Source organism: Tiliqua scincoides, chromosome 6, assembly GCF_035046505.1.
Source record: "Tiliqua scincoides isolate rTilSci1 chromosome 6, rTilSci1.hap2, whole genome shotgun sequence".
Classification (NCBI taxonomy): Eukaryota; Metazoa; Chordata; class Lepidosauria; order Squamata; family Scincidae; genus Tiliqua; species Tiliqua scincoides.
This window is the reverse complement of record NC_089826.1, coordinates 24255951-24277380: the sequence shown is the minus strand read 5'-3', so window position 1 is coordinate 24277380 and position 21430 is coordinate 24255951. Positions and strand designations below refer to the sequence as shown.

The window sequence follows — 21430 nt, the reverse complement described above, 5'->3', positions numbered from 1 at the left end:
CTATATATGCAGTGTTATCTTCTTCATTTTAGATGTCAAAAGGGTTTTGTGGCTCCCGAGTTTTTCTTTTTTCCGGAAAATGGGTCCAAATGGCTCTTTGAGTGTTTAAGGTTGCCGACCCCTGCACTAGGGGTTCCAGAACAGAACCCCAGTGGATAATGAGGGATGACCTGTATACACTTTAAAATATACATACTCATCATCTGGAAGTCATGCCCAAATAATCTATTTCAGTATAATGTTATTGACTTTTCTCCCTCACTATAACATTTAATAAAACTGAGTACAAACTCTTGCACTTCCCCAGGCGCTACAAGCAACAAGCCACTGGCTGATAGTGAACCATTTATTTTGCTGTAGACAGAGGCATTTACTGTATATGCCTGAAAGCTCCCATGTAATCTTGGTCTCTAAGGGCAACAGAGACAGCTTCCAAAGCTGCTATCTAAGTAGGTTTGACTCTATCAATTCAAGTCTGTAACAGTTTATTCTCCTACTACAAGTGTTAAATTAGCTTTAAAAGCCTAGTAAGATTGTGTTGTCACTCCTTTTTAGGCAGAGAAAAGGTTCGTTAGAAATTGTTTTAAACAATTACTGCTGTTGTGAATTGTCACTGTGCTTATCTTAAGATACGTTTCCAGCTTTGCGTAAGACTTTTCACGCACTTTTCACATACTGTACCCTTTCTTGCATCTTGGGGCCATTTTGGACTCTAGTCCACAAAAGTTTATGCAATGATCAATTTTTAAGCTAAGGTACTGCAAGACTTTGTTTATCCTAAGGTGGATATGGGAAAGATGCTCTCAATTATAAGAACATTAGTACCATGGACTGTCCATATCCATGGAGAGCTGTGACATATCTGTGATTCCCTTCTTGCATATGGCCTTGTCTGTTTTGTATTGCAGTGTTTTCTTTCATAAAATGAGTCCTAGCTAGCCTGTGAAAGATACAATGTGCTGCAGGCTTTGCACTCACAAAAGCTACAGGCAGCTTTCATGTTCCTTTTGTATTCTAAGCATACTATGTACAACACATTCCACAAACCAGAACATACAAGTAATTTCCACAAAAGCACAGTTCCTATAGGGAAGAAAAGAAAGTGTAAGATCATATTGCTGATATCCAGTGCCAGAAGTCTGGTAGCTCACCCACAAAGCTCCCACAGCAGCTCAGCAACTGCAAACCACCATGGTCAGGAGGGGAGACATGGAAAGTGATATATAATTTGGCGGGAGGATGCTAGACTAGGAAGCTGTGCTTCCTTTTTGCAATCAAGCACAATTCTAACTGATGAGAAAGTCCAACAACAAATATGACTATTACCATAGGTCTACTTGCAACAGCTCTGTAGCTAGAAGTGTTATGATGAAGTCCTAAGGGAAGCAATCATTGCAGAACAGGCAAAACTTAAACACAGGTAACACTATCTTATTGAATCGTATTGAATAGTAATGCTGTACAATTTAATTTAGAAATATTTAAAATAGGTGGCTATTGCCTGTCAGTTATCCCAATGACTTGTTAGAAAGAAAATTAGAATGCAGAAACAGGTTTCCTTCTTTGAAAACAATTGGAGAGATTATAGGGCTTCCGTTCTTTTCCTTATACAGAAGCCAGAAGCTCCCCCTACTTAAGAACATATTGGGTTCCTGGGGTCTGTCCATAAGTCAGTTTGTTTGTAGGTTGTTCTCTGCCTGAGGAGGAGCCAACCCAAAGGCTCAGGGAGGTTCATAAGTTGAATGTGCTTATGTAGGGGAGCTTCTGTATCCTCACAAGTCAAAGACTTACTTAAAAAACCTGAAAATTTATTAAGGGAACCTGCAAAGCCATACCTCTATTCCCTGGTTACAAAAATGTCAGAAATAATATTTTCACACACAGTGTTAAGAAAATATATTTGAAAAGAACAGCTTGTAGTGATCTGAGGCACTGTCCTGGGTATGCTCTTGCAACAATAATACATGTGAGAATCACAATAGTGGAAGGCACCATGTCATGTGATTGTCAAAATTATGAGGTTTTGGGCAAGGGGTAAACGTGTGAGTAAGGGGGAGTCTGGGGTGGAAGACAGGGGAAGGGTCAGTGATTCAGTCGACAGCACATGCTGTTCCTGAAGTGAGTGGCTCCCCTTGTGCCTTCAGACAATGGCCGCAGATGAGGGGAAGCCCCTGAGCACACAGGTCAGCCATCAAACCCAGCTCAAGAACAAATACTACCTCAAGGGACACTGAGTGCCCGAATTGGAAGCTGCTTTCATAATCCTTTGAGACTAATTTACAGTTTTCTTGAGGTCGGTCAAGGGGACTTGTTTGGAAGAAGCCCTGAGGCTTTACTCAGGCCCCAAACAAAATGGTCCCCCTCCCTCCCCAAAAACACTTTATACACTAGCAACCACTACAGCAATCTCTAGACGAGGAGGTGTGCTGATACAACCATGCCAGGCCCTCCTGTGTGCAATCAATGTGAAGTTGGGCCATGCTTATAACACACCAGTTATTTGGTCTCAAACATCACACATCCTGGTGAATAGTATTTGTCCAATAAGGAATTTTAGGTGATTTCTTTTATGTAAATGCCAGGACTGAAGCATCTGGGGACACAGGTTTTCCCTGGAAACTTTAATTTCTAAAAAAATGGAAAATAAATTGCGGCATTTTTGATGAGGCTTACAGGACCCGCAACTTTCCCATGGAATGCTGCACGCACCCTGTTGATGTGGCTGCATCAGCACCAGGGAAGTTAGGTAGGATTGGGCTGTCTGCTGTGTACTGCTTGTTTTATGGCAGGCAATTGTGACATTTACACCTGACAGTTGAACATTGTATTGGCAACCTTCGATCTCGAAAGACTATGGTATTGCGCTCTGAACATTATTGTTGAACATTATCCTAAGAGGATCTATAATTTTGTGTCTCCCAATACTTGTAAGCTTGTTATTTCTTGTTCATAGAATCATAAGGTGGGTAGGGACCTAAATATCATGCATATTAGTGTAATATACTTGTGACATGTATAAATCCTGTATACAGGATGTTTTTCCAGTGCTCTGGAAAGCAGGGTAACCAAAGAGATCTGCAGTTTCATTCTGTTTGCTTATCTACCAAACTGCTTGTCCAATGTTCTTGCACATTAATGAATCTTTATATTTGTTATAGATGTAGACACAGCATTTATAAATGCTAGAAATAACACAGTCTGTTAGAAAGCTCTATTTTTGTGCTGCCTCATTTCCTGCTAATACTACATTATACTGTTATATTTTGTTTAGCCTTGCCACAATAAATCTGGTAACTGTTGATGCTGGTTGACCAGATGCTGTAGACATGAGAAGCTGTAAAGGCACACAAACAAGCTAGCTTGTGCTGACATTGTCACAGCAGATGAGTTAGGTCTGTCCTGAAGTGCTGGTTCTTATGTTTGGTCTCATTATTAAAAAGTGATCTTAACAAATATTAGGTGCAAAGGTTTCTCAACATAACTGACTCCATAATGGCCACCAGATGTTTTCAGAAAGGTGCATAAATAGATTATTTCATTCCATATCATATCTGCACATTTCTCAGTCCTGTATATATCTGGAGACTGATATTACTTCCAAACTCCACAGATGATGCATTGGGAAAGCAGCTATCTTGCTCTGTTGCAAAGATCCAGATTTGGCTTGTGAGTCATTTGAAGCCATGCATCTTTTTTTGGGTCATGACACCTGTGCCATACCACAGCACATAGCACTTTAGCCTCTGGTAATGGAAGATCAGAAGATCATCAGGTGGATGATGTGGTGTTGACAGTGATCCCATGTTTTGACAGCTGTTTGTCAGCTCTGGGAAGGGCAGGCTGGCTCCACAGCTGTAATCAATCAAGGCCAATGGAGACTCTGATGGACACCTGAGCTTCATTTGACCTTGATGGGACTTTGAATGGACATGGACTGAAGAGATGGCTCACCTGAACCTAATTTGGATTTAACAAGGGGCTAACAAGGTAGCTCACAGGTGAGCTGCATTTTGGATTATGAGACATCCAAGGATAAAATGCAGCTTTAGAAGGAGCAAAGTTAACCTGATAGTACACCTGACCCAGCAGGAACCAGACCAAGAGGGCTACCTGACCCAGACCTACAGGAGAAGGGGACTGCCAGGACTCTGCTGGAGGACACAGAAGAGATGACTGTCAGGACTCTGCTGGAAGAGACTCTGCTGGAGGGGACACTGTTGGAGAGGAGGGACTCTGCTGCAGAAGACTAGACTGGAAAGACTGGACTGTGCTTTGGAAACCATGAACTTGGACTGGAGGCTTCAGACCTTTACCCACTGAGTTAAGTGGAGTTTTGGGGAGGGAAAGCCTCTGGACAAGAGGACTTGCAGGGAGTGTCAGTGTTTATAGCAATAAATTTGGTTAATTGCTATAGATAAGGAGTTGTTTGTTTCTTTGCACACTGCAGCTGTTCTTGGAAAAGGAGGGTGTTAGCCAAAAGTAGGCATTAGAAGGGAGTTGGAATATTTGGATGGAACACCTCAGCACATTTTTTATATATGTATTTATTTCCATTATAATTTTAATGGATTGGGCTGTGAATTGTGATTTTTGAAGAATTCTCTGAATTCTTAATCTTCCAAAGTTACATTCTGCTACTTTTTCAACTTGTGGGCATAAAATAATATGGGGCCAGACAGATGGTACAAGCCAGCTTCTGTGGTGGGACAAGCCTTGCCCCACATGCAAAACTTTGGAACAAGAAGGAATTGTAACATTCACTTATGTGCTCCTATCCTGAACATATTTTATTTCTTGAAGTTTGTTGCTTTTATTGGTGTGTTTTCCAATAATCATGCTCAGAATTTTCAATAATCGCGCTCAGAATTGCAGAACATTTGTTTTCACTGAGCTCACAGCGCAATCCAGTGCTTTCCTGCTCAAAAGTAAGCTCCACTGAATTTAATAGGATTTGTTATTCAGATAAAGGTGCAATCCTAACCTGTGCTGTAGGTTTGGTGCAGGCTGGGGTGCAACTCAAAGTAAGGGGATTCTCTTTCCCTTATCCCCAAAAATGCCCAGGCAACCCTATGGGGCTACTTGGCATTATTTTGTAGGTGCAAATCTGAGTGGCCTGAGTAATGCTGCTCAGGCTGGGGGGTTGGGATTGGGCCTGCGCTGCCACGGGTAGTCCCACCACCCTGGGCCTGACCTGACCCCTGGGTGGTCCTTCTCCCACCCAGAAATGCCCCCTCCCCATTCCTCTCTCCTGCCACCTTCTCCCCTGTACTGGTAACGGGCTGGCAAAAACCTACTGCTTCCAGGCAAGAGGCTGGCTCTGTGAGGCCAGTGCACCAACATGCAATGGCCCATCCTACTCCTGAGTTACCACAAACATACTTTACAGCGCATTTCTACTGCCAGGAGCTAGCACATGGGATATGTGGGGGGAGGGAGGCTGGGGGAAAGGTTTGGATTGTGCTGTGTGTGTAGGATTGCAGAACTTCTTGCTTTGCAGCTATTCCTTGAATGACACTACTGCCATCTGATTGTTACATGTAATTTGGGTGAGGGTTCTCTCTAAGGTGGAACAAATGCTGCTGCAGAGGACTGGACTAGATGAATCTGGCCACAGTTCATTCTTATGGTATCATTCTAAGACTGCAGGTCTATATGCACTTGCATGGGAGTAAGTTCTGTTGAAAGGGCTTACTTCAGAGTAGACATGAGCTGATTGCGCTGTATGAATCCTAATATCCTGATCAGGGTTAACATCCTGAGTATTTGAAATATCTACTCTTGCCAACAGACCCTACTCATCATTCCAGGATTTTAACATTTTTTCTGGTTCAACAAATGGGTCTGTTTTGTGAAAATGACATAAGACCACCAGCTGCATCAGGCCAAAGGCACATGGTCCATTCTTATGGTATCTGTATCTCATGGTGGCTCTCTAAATGCCTCTGGGATCACACAAGACAAGAGACCTGCATGCATCCTGGTGCCACTCCCTTGCACCTGACATTTGGGGGATAACTTACTTCTAAAACTAAGAGTTTACACGTACCTATCACAGTTTGTAACCTCTGATGGACTTTTCTACTAGAAAATCTGTCCAATCCCATTTTAAAGGCAGGTAGGCCAGACACATCCAATCACATTCTGGGTAAAGCAATATTTTCTTTTGTCTATTTTAAAACACCACTCAATTTTAGTGGCTGTCCCCTGGTTCCTGTGTTGTGTGAGTGGAGAAAGAACATCCTTCTATCCATCCCCTGCATAATTGTGTATGTCTCAATCATGTCCCCTCTCAGGTGTCTTTTAGCCCCAAATGCTGATATAGTAGGATGCAACAAGGAAATGTTGATATAATAGAATGTAACAAGAAAAAGAGGAACCATGTCAGCCCTCTACTCCTCCTCGGCTTCTCCTCTTCCTCCTCATTGTAAAATTCAATTGGAAAGCACTGCTCTTTTGTCATTGTGCCTATAGTTAGTAGTGGTGTTGGCTTGGGGCTAGAGAGACCTGAGTTCAAATGTCAATGCTCTTAGCCTGACCTGCCTCATAAGGGTTGTGGGGACAAACCATGTCAGCTATCCTGAGTTCTTTACAGAGGGATGGAATTAGAGAAACAACAACTTCTGTGCCTCCTGGGTGAGGAGAGCAAAGCGAATGGTGTCTAAAGAAGCAAAATCCCTGGGGACTCTGCGAATCATGAGTCTCCTGCTGGCTTGATGCTCAGACCTCCTGCCCTGATCTGTACCCTTGGCCAGTGACATAGCCAGAGGGGGTGCAAAGCACTAAGTTTGCAGGGAGCCATTCCAGGTTGGGGGGGGGGAGCAAAACGGAGGCAACCCCTGCCTCTCTCTCGATGTTGCTTCCCTGCATAGAATGGCTCCTAGGGGGAGGGGCCTCTTGCACGCTGCCCTGAGGCTCCCTGCAAAACGTCCCGCTTTGCCCCCCTCTAGCTACGCCACTGCTCTTGGCTTGGCCTGGCGTGGCCCTGCCCTCCCAGAGCCTCCTCCTGGGCATGTCCACCCAGTCCATGGGGCTTACTCCCAGGGAAGTGTGGACACGCTTGCAGCCTGCCAGCACCATGCTATGCATGCCCCTTCAAATGGGTCTTCCTCCCGGGGGGCGGCGAGGGCTGCAGCCTCGGCGCGAGAGCCCTGGCGCGTGCGAAGAGGGGACTGGCCAGGCGGGGCGCCCGCCCCTCCGCCTAGGTGAATACATTATGCAAATGACGCGCCAAGGTTCTGGCAGGCGGCGTGCGCTGAGCAAGCAAGCGAGCGAGCGAGCGCGCGCTGTGTCCAGCCCAGCCAGGAGAGCGGCAGGCTCCGCTGCTGACAGCGCTCCTGAAGGCGCCCACAAGGCTGGGCAAGGGAGAGAGCAGCCGCTGCAGCGCCGTCCCTCGCTCTCTCCGCTGAGAGGCTTTGCTGCCGAAGTGCCCCGGGGCTGGCTGGCTGGGCGCGCAAAGAAGCCGCCGCCCGGGGAGGGAAGCAACAAGTCCGCCCGCGCCGTCGGGGGAAGAGCACCTGGGAGGAAGGCTGGCCCTGGCGCTGCTCGCTTGGACGGCCGCCGCGGGACGCCGGGAAGCGGTGCCATGAAGCCCCCGGCGCGTGCCTTCTGGGCGCAGTGGTGAGCGCGCCTGCCGGCTTGGCTGCCTCTTGGGGGGCCGGGAGAGCGCTCGGGGCGGCGGGGGAGCCTCGCCCGGGCCAGGAGCAGCAGAGCGCGCCCACCCAGGCGAGGGGCTTCGGGGCTGCCTCTGCCCAGCGCGCGTGGCCATGGGGAAGAGCCAGGAAGCCGAGGGTCAGGATGCCCGCGCCGGAGCCCGGCGCTGCTGTGCCGGCAGGACTGCGCCCTCCGCCTCGCTGCTGGCCGCGCTCCTCCTCTCGCTGCTGTCCGCCGCCGCCTGCGTCTATCTGGGGATGAAGACCAGCGACCTCCAGGCCAGGGTCTGGGCCATCGAGGCCGCCCAGGGGGGCATGTCTGCCGCCGCCACCGCCGCGTCCTACCAGCTGCTGCCCAGCTCCTCTTGGGATCGTCTGAACGCTCTGATGCAGGAGAAAGTGGAGCGGCTTCTGGCTCAGGTGTGGTGGCCTGGGAAACTGAGGCTGGGACGGGGGCATCCCTGGAGGAGATGGGAGTGAGTGAGTGAGTGGGGTGAGCGAGCTGGCCCACCAGTGTCTGTGTGTGTACGGATGGGCAGCCTGGGGATCTGTCCCTGAGATCTTAGCCAAAGGCAATAAGTGTGTGTTGGGGGGCATGAAGGAGAAGCTGGATAAATTTTGGGAAGAGAGAGCAGCACGTGCTAGGAAAAGTGAAATTGCAAAATGTGTGAAGTTGAGGGCTCTGTTTCAGCTAACTTTTGGGGCCATGGTTAGAGGCGTTTTGAAAACGGTGCTATGCGCTTTACTCCAAAGCAAGCCCATTGTGTTTAGTAAGACTTTGACTGTAATCCTGTCTCCCTCACCAGAAACAAAAACCTCTAGCCATAGCTCAGCAACATATTTTGAATGCCAGCGTTGGGAACTGGAGTCTGAAAAGTCGCATTAATAAAGAAGAAATCATGTCCAAGTATGTACAATGCCACTTTCCAGAAGTTACCACAATAAACACCATGCGCATGGGGTTAACTGGAAGCAAAGGGGATGGAAATACATAGTACAGTATTCTGCTTGATCAGAACTCTGGGAACTTTTGCTTGCTGAGCCTTAGTTGGCAGTTGTTTGAAACAAATCTTAAAAGTTAAGGTTGCTTTGGTGCTTTTGGGTCTTTTCTATGGAGTGCTATGCAGCTAAGGGCAATAAGGGATGTCTGCGAGCATGTAAACTGTCAGAGAAATCATTTTTTTCTTTTACTTTATGGTGGCTCTTAAAATGCTTTACCAAGATCCTTCAGAATATAGAAAATATTCCACACTGGAGGCTCAACAAGAAGCCTATGCAGATGCAGACCTGTGGCTATAAAATCTGGATCCAAGTTTCAGTGGATTTGGACTGAACCAGTCCCTAGAGACCATTTGGCAGCCTCCAAAGTACACTTGGCAGCAGTTATGTCTGTAATGTGGTAGCTTTTGACCTTCCTATATAAAATATTCATTGTTCTCTCATCTCTAATTTGCAGATATTCACCAAAATATCTTTCTGCATTAATATTGTTTCTCATTAATGCTGTGGGAAAGGGTGGGTGATAGTATTTACACAGAGACTAAAATATTAGGACAATGTGATGCTGGGGAAAGCCCTCAGAGTGAGTGAGTGTGTGTGTGTGTGTGTGTGTGTGTGAGAGAGAGAGAGAATTTTACTCATTGTCATGGCAAAAAAGTGACATGAGTTATACTGGAATTCAGGTGAAGAAGCCAGTCTGTGTTAAGCTGATTATGAAAGAGCAAATCATGATTTCACATGTGGGGAGGGGAGAGAAAGAGTGAACAAATGAACATTCACACAGTTGTTCCTATCCAATTTCTTCTGTGGAGGACTGTATCACCAAATTTTGTATCATTGTCTCTTCCCCCTGCAGAAGTCCTATGAGCATATGGCAAAAATCAGAACGGCAAGAGAAACTCCTACAGAATGCAACTGCCCACCAGGTAAACAGGAACAGCATGAACATCTTTCTGTAAATTCAAACCATTTTGGCACAGCTTTTATCTAGTGTCTGCCATGTGCGCATTTGCAATGGCAAATATTGAATACCATATTGAGATAGTTCATTTGATAAGCTGCTTGTACTGAGAGTAAAATGGTAAAAAGTTAGCTCTTGTCACCTCTAGGCTAGAATTGACTGAAGGGAAAAAGTTAGTTAAAATATAGAGACAGCCCTGAATCAACAATGTGGAATTATGTTTTGCTGGCATCAGAGGGATTTTCTTCATTGTGTGTTAAGATCTTGACCTGAAGTAGGTTTTATCTGTGGAACATGAACTTAAACCTGTTTATTAAAAACTACTTAAAATGGGACTTAGCCTGCAATCCTAACCACCTTTCCAGCACTGACATAAGGACAATGCAATTCCGAGGTAAGGGAACAAACTTGTCTTACCTTGAGGAGGCCTCCATGACTGCCCCCCAACTGCAGGATGTAGCACATGCCCCATTGGACAGCTATGCCAGTGCTGGAAAGTTGGTTAGGATTGTGTCCTTACTCTGTAGTAGATGAAATAAGTTGGTCTTGCAGATGGTTGTTTGAGAATAAACTCCATTAAACTCATTAGGAGGATGTACTTCTGAGTAAACATGCATCAGATTTACAGCCCAATCCTATTCTCTCCCCCCCCCCATGCTGATGCAGCTGGGCCAGCACAGCCAGTGCTGCATCCTATGCTTGGACTTCCCATGCTGGAGGTCTCCTTGGGGTAAGGCAACATGTCTCCTTGCCCTGGTGTAAGGCCCAGCATGGGCAACGGGGTAACTCAGACCTGCACAGGATCTGCAACTTGTGCATGTCTGTGTTGCCTCGTGTTGGTGGGCTGGGCCCGTCCCTTCATCGCCCTCCTCCCACCCTTCTTCCTCCCTCCAATTGGCATGAAACATACCAAGACCGGCAAGTGCTGGATCTTCTGCTGGCTTCAGCAGCTCCTAGGCCGCTGTGAAGTGCTTTATGACACTTTTGCAACATTTGCACTGACACAGCATGTACATGTTCCACCAGCTCATCCCAAGGTTAGGATTGGGCTGATATTCTGACATTATGCATATAGGATTGCATCTGTTCTCTGCTGCTTTTTGACTCATCTGAAAAGGGAAATAGCAATATGTCAAGTACATTAGACCGTTCAGAAAACAGCACCAAAAATAATTTCAGTGTTTGGTTTCAGTTTGCCTTATAGAATTCATACACTTTTTCAGTTACTGCTTCCTTCATCATTATAGAGGGATACTTTACCAAGTGACTGCATGTCTCATGTTGTATATTATTATAAGGAATATGAGCTCAGTAATGAAATCCATTAACTCCAGTGGAACTTCTTTGCATGCGGTTTAACTGTTGAGTTCTGGAAAATTGGATCACTAATTGGTAAAACTTTATGATTTCTTTCTCATCTGTATTTTTGGTGGTACTGTTTAAGTAGATACTGTTTAAGTATCTTGGTCTGTAGTTTCTGCAATGTTTACATAGATGACTTTAGAATGTAGGGATATAGTAGTGCTATCCTTCTTCAGACTTGTTGAAATTAAAAGTGTGCACTTTAACAAAAAGCCTAATTTAAAAGCAAATGATATTGAGCTGTAACATAGCCCAATCCTAACCTGTACCAGCACAGCCAGGCTGTATCTAGCACAGGTTAGAAGGTGGCTGGGGGTCTTCTTGGGGTGATATTTTTTTCCCTTACCCCATGTCAAGCCCCAGCCTGCTCTTTGGGGCTCCTTGAATCCATGCCAAATCCAGGAAGCCTGGTGTAATGTCGGGAGGGCAGGGAGGGAGGTTAGGATATGTCGGATCCCATCCTCCAGTGCCTAGTCTGTCCCCGCTCTACCTCTCTTGCCCCTCTGCTGCCTGGCTCAACCTTACTGACACTGTTGGGCCAATTGTTGAGGTGCCACACTGGTGGGGCAGTGCAGGCCTCCCTGCTGGTGCAGCCTCCTCTTCTGGTGGCACGAATGTGCTTTACAGTCAGGAGCGCAGTTAGGATTACTCTCGCAGTGTAATTATGAATTTAGTTTTTTAACATGTGAGCTTTGAAATATTTGATTTGTGACATGTTGTTGGGAACAAGATCTCTAAGCATGGGAACTAACCCAATAGAAACCACCAAATTTAGAGCTTGACTTAACCTTAGAGTTGAGGGCCACTTCATATATTATGCAGAGGTTAAGCCTGCATATCACTTGACGTACACTCAAAAAAATGTGTACACCATGCCTGCAGCCAGTCATGGTTCCTTTTTGACTGTATCTATGACGGTACAATCCTGCTGTGTTTCTGCGCTGGCAGAATGAGTTCTCTGCAGGCGCAGCTGTCTCAAAATGCCATAAAGCATGTTGCAACCGTGCAGAAGCTAATGGCCCTTGCAAGAAGGCCTGTGCCATCCCACCAGATCCAGATGGAGTGCATGCTGGAGCAAGTAAGGGCTGCTTTCAGCAGCACAGGAGTGGGGGAGGGGCAGGGACAGCTTGTAACAGGGTGGGTGGTGGACAGGATGGGGGTGGGTGGATCAGGCTGGGAAGGGGGGTGAGATTGGCAGCAGTGGTACGCGCTATAGGAGCTTGTGCTACTGCTATTTAGCAACTGCTGATAAGCACGCACAGGTCCAAGTTGCCCCATTACTGAAGCTGGGGCTTATCTACTGCTAAGGAGATGAATGTCCCCTTACCTTGAGGAGACTTCCAGTATTGCAACGTCCCCCATAGGGGGACACAGCGTTACTTGTGCTGGTGCTGCTGCATTGGCACGGAGGAGATTTGATAGGATTGGGATGTGATACACATATTTGTAAACACAAGTCATGTTCATACTTTATATTTTAGGTATGACCTTGAAACATCTTAAATTTATTCTTGCAAGTAAAATGCGTGAAGTTAAACGCACTGTAATAGAACCAACGGATGAGTGCCTTATTATCTTATATCTGTGCTGACAAGTATCTGGAATTACACTAAAATGTAGTAAACAGTTATATTTGTGCAACAACTCATATATTGATATGGCAACAAATACCATAAGTTTAGTTTAAGTTTTAATATAAATGACTTTTCTGTTATGAAAATGCAAAAGCATTTACAAAAAAAGTAAAAAAGGAATCACCAGTCTAAAATAAAAACAAAAACAGAACTAAACTAAAAACATTGCTTTAATATAGCCCCAGTCCAGCTCTAATAGGATACAGTTTCTCTGTCATGCCTGGAATGGCTATCTTTGTTCATTTCCTTTTACCCAGAGGTTTTTGGGTGCCTTGGAGTTGGAAAAGGGGATGTGGGAGTGGCAGAAGGGGGTTTCAGGTTTAGGCTGAACATAACCCTGATTGCTTGCACTTGTTTGATCATGGTTGGGATTGGACTAATCCTTGTATGCAAGACATTGTAACTGAGCTAAATATTTTGAGCTCCCCAGTTAATTTCTTGTGACATTTCTACATTACACCAAAGATTACCTGAGCACGCTCTATTACTTTAGTACTATGTTCCATCATATTAAATCAACTGGATGATAAGCAATGAAAGATATATCCTAAAATGGTAGAAGGAAAAATGTATAGAAATGGCATACGTTGGAGATGGGGAAATTTGAAGATTAGAATGAATAGCAAGTTAAATATGTTAGAACAGCAAGGATTTAAGAGCTGATGCAGCATAGTGGGTAAGAGGATGAACCGCAGATCGGAATTTCCCTTCTTGCCTCTCCCATGGACTCAGTAGGTGGCATTCAGCAACCAAGACTGCAGTCTTGTGCACTCTTTCCTGGGAGGCTTCCTTCTCAGTAAACATGCATAAAATTGTGCTGCTACTGCCTCAATAGCTGTTGAAATATGGGCATAATTATACTTACCTTACAAGGTTGTTGTAAGAACTACTTTAAAATAATGCATGTGAAGCACTTTTCATGCTTGGAGATCACTATATGAATGTTAAGTCTTTTTTATTTTCAAATGGTAGTGGGATGAGAACTGGGGTAATGCAGTCCTAATCTGTTGATAAGTAGTCCATTCTAAAGAACTGGCTGTTTGTATCTAAACATGATCATATGTATGACTGCTGCATTTAAGAACATGTAAATGGGCAGCCCAATCTACCTGCCCAACTCCCCATGCAGCGTCATCATGGTGTCCTCCACTGATATACTGGGGGAGCCAGGGAGCAAATGCCCCAGGGCGCCACCTGGGGGTGCCACCCAGGGCTGCTGCTGCAACCCCTCCCTTGCCATCTTTTTTTAAAAACAGAACTTTCCAAGGCATTTTGATGGCCAGGGAGGTTGCCTGCTGCCTCTCCAGCCTCCAGAGGGCCTTCTGAATTCTCCAGAAGGTCTAAAAAGACACTTCCTGTTTTTGGCAAAAACTGGAATAGACTTTTAAAGGCTTTTCTGAGGCTTCAGAAGTCTTTCTGGGGGCCAGGGAGATTGCGGGCAGTCTCTCTGGCCCTTAGAAAGCCTGTGGACGTGCCCAGTACAGTCTGGGGTGGCATAGGGAGTCGTTTTGTGGTCCTGGCCCTGGGTGGCATAAGGACCAAGTTCATAATTGGTGTCCTTTGTATCCCATGGGAGAGTTCAAAATGTTGAGGCCATGTCAGGGATAGGGAACATTCTCCCAGGGTAAGCCCCTGCTGTTGCCATGGATCAACTCAGACATGTGTCAGCAATCTCACAAGCCCGCGTTGACTGGTGATGGCGGATTAGGTCTGGGACGGGGGTTAGGATTTGGCAAGCACTGCTTCTGCTGAACCTGCCACCTTCTTGGGCCCCATCCACTCTTCCCCCCGCCTCCCTGTTCTGCAAATCCCCACCCCATTCCACCCCTCCCTCCTGATCCCTGCATGAGCTTAAAGATGGCAGCAGGCATCCACTGTCCATTGTTGCACAGATTGGACTGTTCCTGCTTGCTGGTGATAGCTGTAAAGCTGTTTACACTACCAAAATGCTTGTCTGGGCCATAAACTAGTAATCTCAGACTTTGTTGCAGTGTTCAGGTTTCCTTGCAAAAACTGTTGGAGGAGATGCCTCCACTTTGCTTTTGCAGCTGTGATGGGCTCTGAAGGCAAGGGGGAGGGACTGCTTTATACTTGTGTTCAGGTGCCTGAAAAACTTAGCTTGCTCCCCCTCCAGGAATGCCAGTGCTGCGGATACCCTTGGAAACACTTTTTGCAGGTCCCCAGTTTCACAGTCAAGGTCTGTAGAAACATAGAAATATAAATACTGTAAAATGAATTATGTCTCTATGGTAGAATGAAAAGCAATCAGAATATGCGCTTAGAAAGTGCATGTAAATAAATGGACCAAATGTATCTAAGCACATTTAAATATAAAATTGCATACAAGACTAGAATAGATTGCCCTGGTGTGGGGTCCCTTTAGGCACAGGGCCCAATTGGGATCAATTTGTCCAGTTGGATTAAAGCTGGCCTTGCTGGCCCCTTCCCCCTTCTAAATAGAGTTGCCACTGGGTGAGGAAACAAAATAAACCTGTCCTAGCCTGTGCTTTTAACAGATGCTAGATATTCAGGAATCACCTGGTAAATTTTTTAGTTAGCCATGAAGCTAAGCATGATAACCTGCTAATTCCTGCAGATCAAACTGTCTGATGCCAATTCAGAAGTTGGCAATCCTTATTCTCTGTCCTTTATGCTCAAGGTAGAGAATCAGTTTAGAACTGTAGCTGTTAGTGTCCACCATATCTCAGACAAATCAAAATGGCAAACAGAATTTAACAGATTTAACTTTTCCTGCCACTGCATCTTCATGAAGGAAAAGTTTCACCTGTTGATTTTTGCCTGCTATATATTTAAGCTAGCTTCTGGTCTTAAGAAGAGTGCATTCTTGGGGAATTAATATTAAACCAACTGCTGTGTTCAAGTCATGTTTAACTTGAAGGGGACTAAATTCACAAGTTCGTGACCCTAAGGCCCATAAGACACATAGTTTGCATGCAATTTCAAAATCCCTGACATTACTACTTAAAGAATCTTGGGTAGTAGGACTGGAAAAAGTCTTTCATTAAGAACTGACTAGTCTTTCACTAGTCAGAGCAGGTGATATTGGGCAGATGGACTAAGGGTCTGGTGTCATATCGAAGAGGCACATGCATTCATTTTTCCTGGAGATTGTTGGGAAGTAAATACAGTCGGTTCTCATTATCCACTAAGGTTAAGTTCCTGGAAACCTTAGTGGATAGCGAATTCACAGATAATCCCATTAATCCCATAGGATCAGTGGTTTGTTAGGTACAAGGGATATTCGGGGGGGGGGGGAAGGAGTACCATTAGAAGAATCTAGCAGAGACCTTCAGGAAGCCAGCAGAGTGCAGCAGGAAGTGCCAAAATATCTCTGAATGCTGCAGACACCTGGAGGCTGCAGGGACCTTCAGAATGGTGCCTGCAGTCAGCTCAGACCCTTTTAATATGAATGGTGGAAGCTTCCATCATCCATTTTAAAGGGGTCCACACTGGTTACAGGCACCATTCTGAAGATCCCTGCAGCCTCTGGAAGGTCTCTGCATAGCAGATAACGAGAACAGAGGCGCGGATAATGAGAGAAGGTAGCAATTCTGCTCCTCATGGATAAGTGGATTTGCAAATAGCGAATTTGCATATAAAGAGAACTGACTTAGAGCTGAAATGTCCTAAACACACCATCTGAAAGCAATTTGTGGATCATATCCTAGTCCCTGTTGGGATGTCTGGTGAGCTGGGGACACAGGCAGCTTCTGCTTGTGGATGGTCCCTGTTTGGGGCCCTGCAGGAGGCCTCAGGGGGCGGGGATTAAGTCACCCTGGTCCTCCTCCCTGGCATAGCCCTTGAGACAGAGTTAGGAGCTGAGTTAGGCAGGAGCTGTTGGAGACACAGCCTTCTACCTCTCCAGCCCCGGCTTTCTGCCCTCATCTTGGGCCTCCTGGCTGTTTCCTTCTCTAGCCCCTACCCCTTCCTTACTGGGGAAGGCATAAAAGGGACACCCCCCAAGGGCCTCTCTTCCTGTTGTTACCTCCCTTGTCTCTTCCCCCTCCCTGACCTCTTACTGGGTCAGGTCCTTCTGGCCTCCCATCTTCTTCCCAACACCAGGTGCTCCAGTCAGGGAGAGGTGCCCTGTCAGCAGGTCTCTCCCCACAAGCTGGGGAAGTGGGAGGTTGTCAGGCAGACTTGCCTGTGCCAGGCAGCTCTCCCTCTTGTCTGGCCAAGCTGCCTTCCCCTTGTGTCTCCTTGGCCCCCTCGCAATGGTAAGTCTGGGTCTGGCGGGGAGGAGGGCACCCCAACATTCCTTCTCACATATTCTTCTTTCTTCAAGCCGTATTTAGTCTGGTCTGACGTTCAATGATTCTATGGACTAAGTGGCGCAAGTGCTTTCAGTCTTGAACCATGTCTTTCAGTTGCTCTATGTTCTGATTAGTCAGCCTTTATTGTGTCCAGCATCTTGTCCTTTGACGACCTGGCTTTCTTTTTCCATCAACCATTCCAAGCATAATCGCTTTTTTCATTGAATTTGATTGCATGACATGGCCAAAATAGGCAAGCCGTTGTTTGATGATTCAAAAAAACTTCTGAAGGTACTTCTGTTTGGTGATTCTTCCTTCCAATGACATGTCTGGTTTAATTTGCTTTAGTACTTGCTTGTTGGTGGTGTGCGCTGTCCATGTAATATCCTGGACTCTTCTCCAACGTCATAGTTCGAATGAATCAATTTTCCTTGTCTCTGCTTTTTTCATTGTCCAACCTTCACAGCCATAGGCGATGATGGTGAACACAATAGTTCAGACTAATTTGCACTTGGTTTTTAAGCTTATGTCTTTGCTTTTCCATATCTGGTTCATGCTCATTATTGCTGTTTGACCTAGTGCAATTTCTGGGCTGCAGTCACCGCTTTGATGAATCTGTAACCCAAGGAATGTAAATTCTTGCACACATTCAAGTTCAGTACCATCAACTGTTATCTTAATGTTCACATTCCTTGCATTGGACATGATTTTCATCTTTTGGATGTTTAGGGCAAGGCCAAATTTCTCACTTTCTTCTTTTAACCTGTTGATTAGGTACTTCAGGTCTATTTTGGTTTCTGCAAGTAAAGTAGTGTCATCCGCGCGTCGAAGGTATTGTCAGGTCATTATCCAACCCTTCCTGTTTTTCCAGGCTTGGGACCAGCGCACACACAAGAGTTAACAAGTGTGTATGGCTGTGTTTCTCACATATTATCCGTGCATATTCCTGTATGTGTGGAAAGGGGCAGGATTAATGAGACAGCAAAACCTGCCCATGACAATGATGTCATTGTCATGTGTAACCCCACTTCCACTGATGATCGTTCCATGTCCACCCACCCCTTGATCAGCATTTGTCACTGGAGACAAATACTGATCATGGGGTCAGGGTGAGGAACGGGCTTTTTGCGTCATTAGTGGGGTGGAGCAAGGCTTACCATTTTGCTCAACTACCCACCCCACTCTGTATGTACTTATTAATACTCTCACACCTATCCACTAGCCATTTCTCCACTTCCAAAATTTTTTGCCATGCAGAATTTCAGTTTGATGGAGTGAAAGAAGTGAAGAAATGTGGTGAGAGGACAAGGCAATTCTGTGAACGCTGTACATTATCTTGCCTTCCCAGGTGGCTCCCCATTCCTGCTTTCTTGAACATTAGAAAACTTAGAGGTCCGTTTAGGTAAGGTTGAGAGGGCTTTTTAGAGCATTGTTGGGGGGAAGGGTTGGAGCGTGACAGGATGAAAAGGGTCTTGAGGTTAAGAGTGTGGTGGTGGAAGAGGACCTCCCTCTCCCCCAAACATTTTTGTTCTTGTTTTGTCTCATAAATAATCTGTTTTAACTAATCCTGTTACAATACTTGTTATAATAATATTTATGATTTCTTAAGTGCTTAGAAGACTGGGGTGCTCTACAAAATAAAAATATAGATTTAAAAAAGAATAATGATCCTTGGAGAGGGGGGAAAGAAAAAATAGAATCTTGGCCATAGGTTTATAGTCCGAGTAAATAGACACATGAGAAAAAGGAAAGAGGAAGGGAAGGCAGTGAAGAAACAGAAGAAGTTAAGACGCTTAAGAATAAGTTAAGATGTGAAAACATATATGTCTTGAAGCATTCTTCAAAGACCAGAAGGATTGGCTAGTATGAATATATGAGGGCAAGGAATTCAAAGTATATTATCTTGCGTTTAAATAAAAGATTGAGATGAGAGGATTGTGATACTTGAAAAAGAATCTGAAAGAAGTTAAGGAAAGAACAGTAGCAGGGACTTCAGATAAGCCATAGAACCACTGATTGCCCTGTGAAGAAGAGGAAGAGGGAAAAAAAAAAAAAGGCCAGCAAGGAAAAGAGTTGTGATTGCCTCCTTTAGCAGCTGGTGCCTCTTGAAGTTTGAACTGTGGTTCTCCCCCTCACAGAGGCCATAGACCCACCAACTGCCTGGTGAGGAGGCGGAGGAGAAGACACCAAAGAGCTGTAACCCCCCCCTTCCCAGTTTTCTGTTGTAATGATTTTTCCATTGATTGGTTTTCTGTAAGCTGGTCTTGAAGCTTTTTCAGCTGAAGAGTGTGGTATTCAAGCTCTAAATAATTATATGTAAGAAGCATGATTTTAGAGTAAGTATGATAAGGAGAAGGAAGCCAGAAGAAAGAAGAGAAGAAACATGCCCAGATTTGCACATAAGCAAGTGATATGAGCTGGAGAGTAAAGGATAAGTAATTATGGTTTCAGAATGGGATAAAAGAAAACAATCAAAAAAGTTTTTACAATAATAATTTCACAAACCCAGATAGAATAGAAACATTAGCAGTATTTTCAGAGAGAAATGAACATATTTTAGAGCTATTAACAAGATCATAATAGCATAATTTTGACAAAGTTTGAAAGGGTGAAGCATCAAAACTCATGCTTGGGCTGTGGAGTATAAAGTAGGAGAAATGTTATCAAGAAATTCTGGCTTAAGAGGAATTCTACTTAAGAGAATGAGGGCACAATCCTAACCAGGTCTGCTCAGAAGTAAGTCCTATTTTGTTCAGTGGGCTTACTCCCAGGAAAGTATGGTTAGGATTGCAGCCTGAAAGGCCAATGAAGAAACTAGTGAGATGGACAAAGAAGAACTAGGGTAAAATGCTGAAGTAAAAAAATAAAATAAAATAAAAAGACTATATACAATTCATCAGTGTAAAAAAATTATTCTGCAGACTAGAGGCCTCAGAGTACACACTCTCTTATACATAAAAAATGACACGATAGTGACTGATATCCCTTTGGGTCTGTCTGGTTGCACTGAGGTCAGGGACAGAACACTGTCACATTTCAGCAGGAGTTGGCACTAAACTTGTGAAATGATTGTACAGGAAACTCACCCTGCTTAAGAACAGAACATTAAACATCCCCCTCCCTTCTGGGTCAAGGGTCTGTGAGAGAAAAAACACAGCCTTCTGTGGCGAACTTTCCTCTTTGAGAGTTACTGACAGTTTGAAGGGAATATGAATAATGTGGAAATAGGGGATGAGACAGTCTGCAGTAGGTACTGCAGCTCTGTATGTGCCCACTAAACAGCTTAGCAGCTTTACAGACATCCTTTATATAACATGGTGACTGAAGTTCCATACTTGTTTAATGTGTCAGTAACTCTAAAAAAAAGTCCTTTTTAGACTTCGGTGTATGAGAATGCCTTACCCTTTTCTGTCTTCTTTCATGCCCAGCTAGCTGAACAACATCAGCATTTCCAAAATCTGGCTTGCTATTTCTAGAGTTTTTTTTAAAAAAAAATTCCTGTAGCTTAGAATAAGTTCCAGTTTGTAGGTGTTGTCATGATTCTGAATTGCCTCTTTCTTTCACCATCTGCATTTGTTTTCTGCTGTTCTTGCCTCTATTTTGTGCTGCTGTTCCAAGATTCTCATAGTTTTTCATTTGAAGTGTTCCCGTGCTTACTGTGCAATTCGCCATGGTAAGTCTATCAAATCAGCCTCAGCGATGTTGCATGAAAATGCATGAAAACATGTAAACACTGCAGGCAAGCCAACCTTGTAAAAACAAAGCATTCGTGTAGCATGTTATGTATTTGTAGTTTATACTTAGATATATAAGAAATTTCATTGTGAAGATACCGTCTTAATGATTTGTTTAGCTGATCAGGCCCAATTCTAAACAGTGCGTGCAGGCTTACCGCCAACTCACACTGTTGCAAAAGTACCGTAAAGCATGTTTACGAGGCTCTAGCACCAGCAGAGTGGCAGTGCTAGCTCAGTGCTGGTAGATCACCAATGTTTCTCTGCTCGTTGGTTGCGCAGATTGCTGGGTGGTGGAGAGGTAGGTGGGGCCATGAGGGAAGGCAGGGAGGAGGCGTTCTGAGGCGGGGAGAGGGCAAGGAGGAGGAGTGCTGAGTAGGGAGCAGGGGACGGGAGGGAGGCGGGAACTGCTTCCTCAGGTGTAAGGAGAACCTCCTCGGATGTAAGCATGTGGGGCAGCTACAGTGTTTCTCCATGGAAAACGATGGGGCAGTTCTGGCTCACCTGCCACCCCTGCACTGCCCATCACTGCTCTGAAGGGGAGGAACCTCTTCCACACCTGCATGAGGCTCTGTGCAACACATAGTGCTTTGCAAGCCAAGGTGAGACTCCCTGCAAAATTTAGTGCTTTGCATATCCTCTAGCTACACTACTGGTGGACTCCGTTGTTACTTGGAAACTTCACTGAATGACTAGCACAAATGGGACTACTTCTGAGTACAGTTGCAAAGGATTAGGTTGGTCTGGTAAGCCTCACAGCCGCTGCGTGTGACCCTCTTCCCTCTTGCCATTTCTGTCCCTGCTCTTACGCAGTCCC

General features: G+C 45.1%; 1 protein-coding gene across 1 annotated transcript in view; it reads left to right on the top strand.

Moving 5' to 3' along the window:
• Positions 1 to 7763: 7763 nt before the first annotated feature.
• Positions 7764 to 21430, top strand: part of COL25A1 (collagen type XXV alpha 1 chain) — a 425608-nt gene continuing 411941 nt past the window's right edge. The window contains exons 1-2 of the mRNA XM_066632336.1: positions 7764 to 8069; positions 9505 to 9574. Of these exons, the coding sequence (XP_066488433.1) occupies positions 7764 to 8069; positions 9505 to 9574 (376 nt within the window). The remainder of the gene's footprint in view (positions 8070 to 9504; positions 9575 to 21430) is intronic.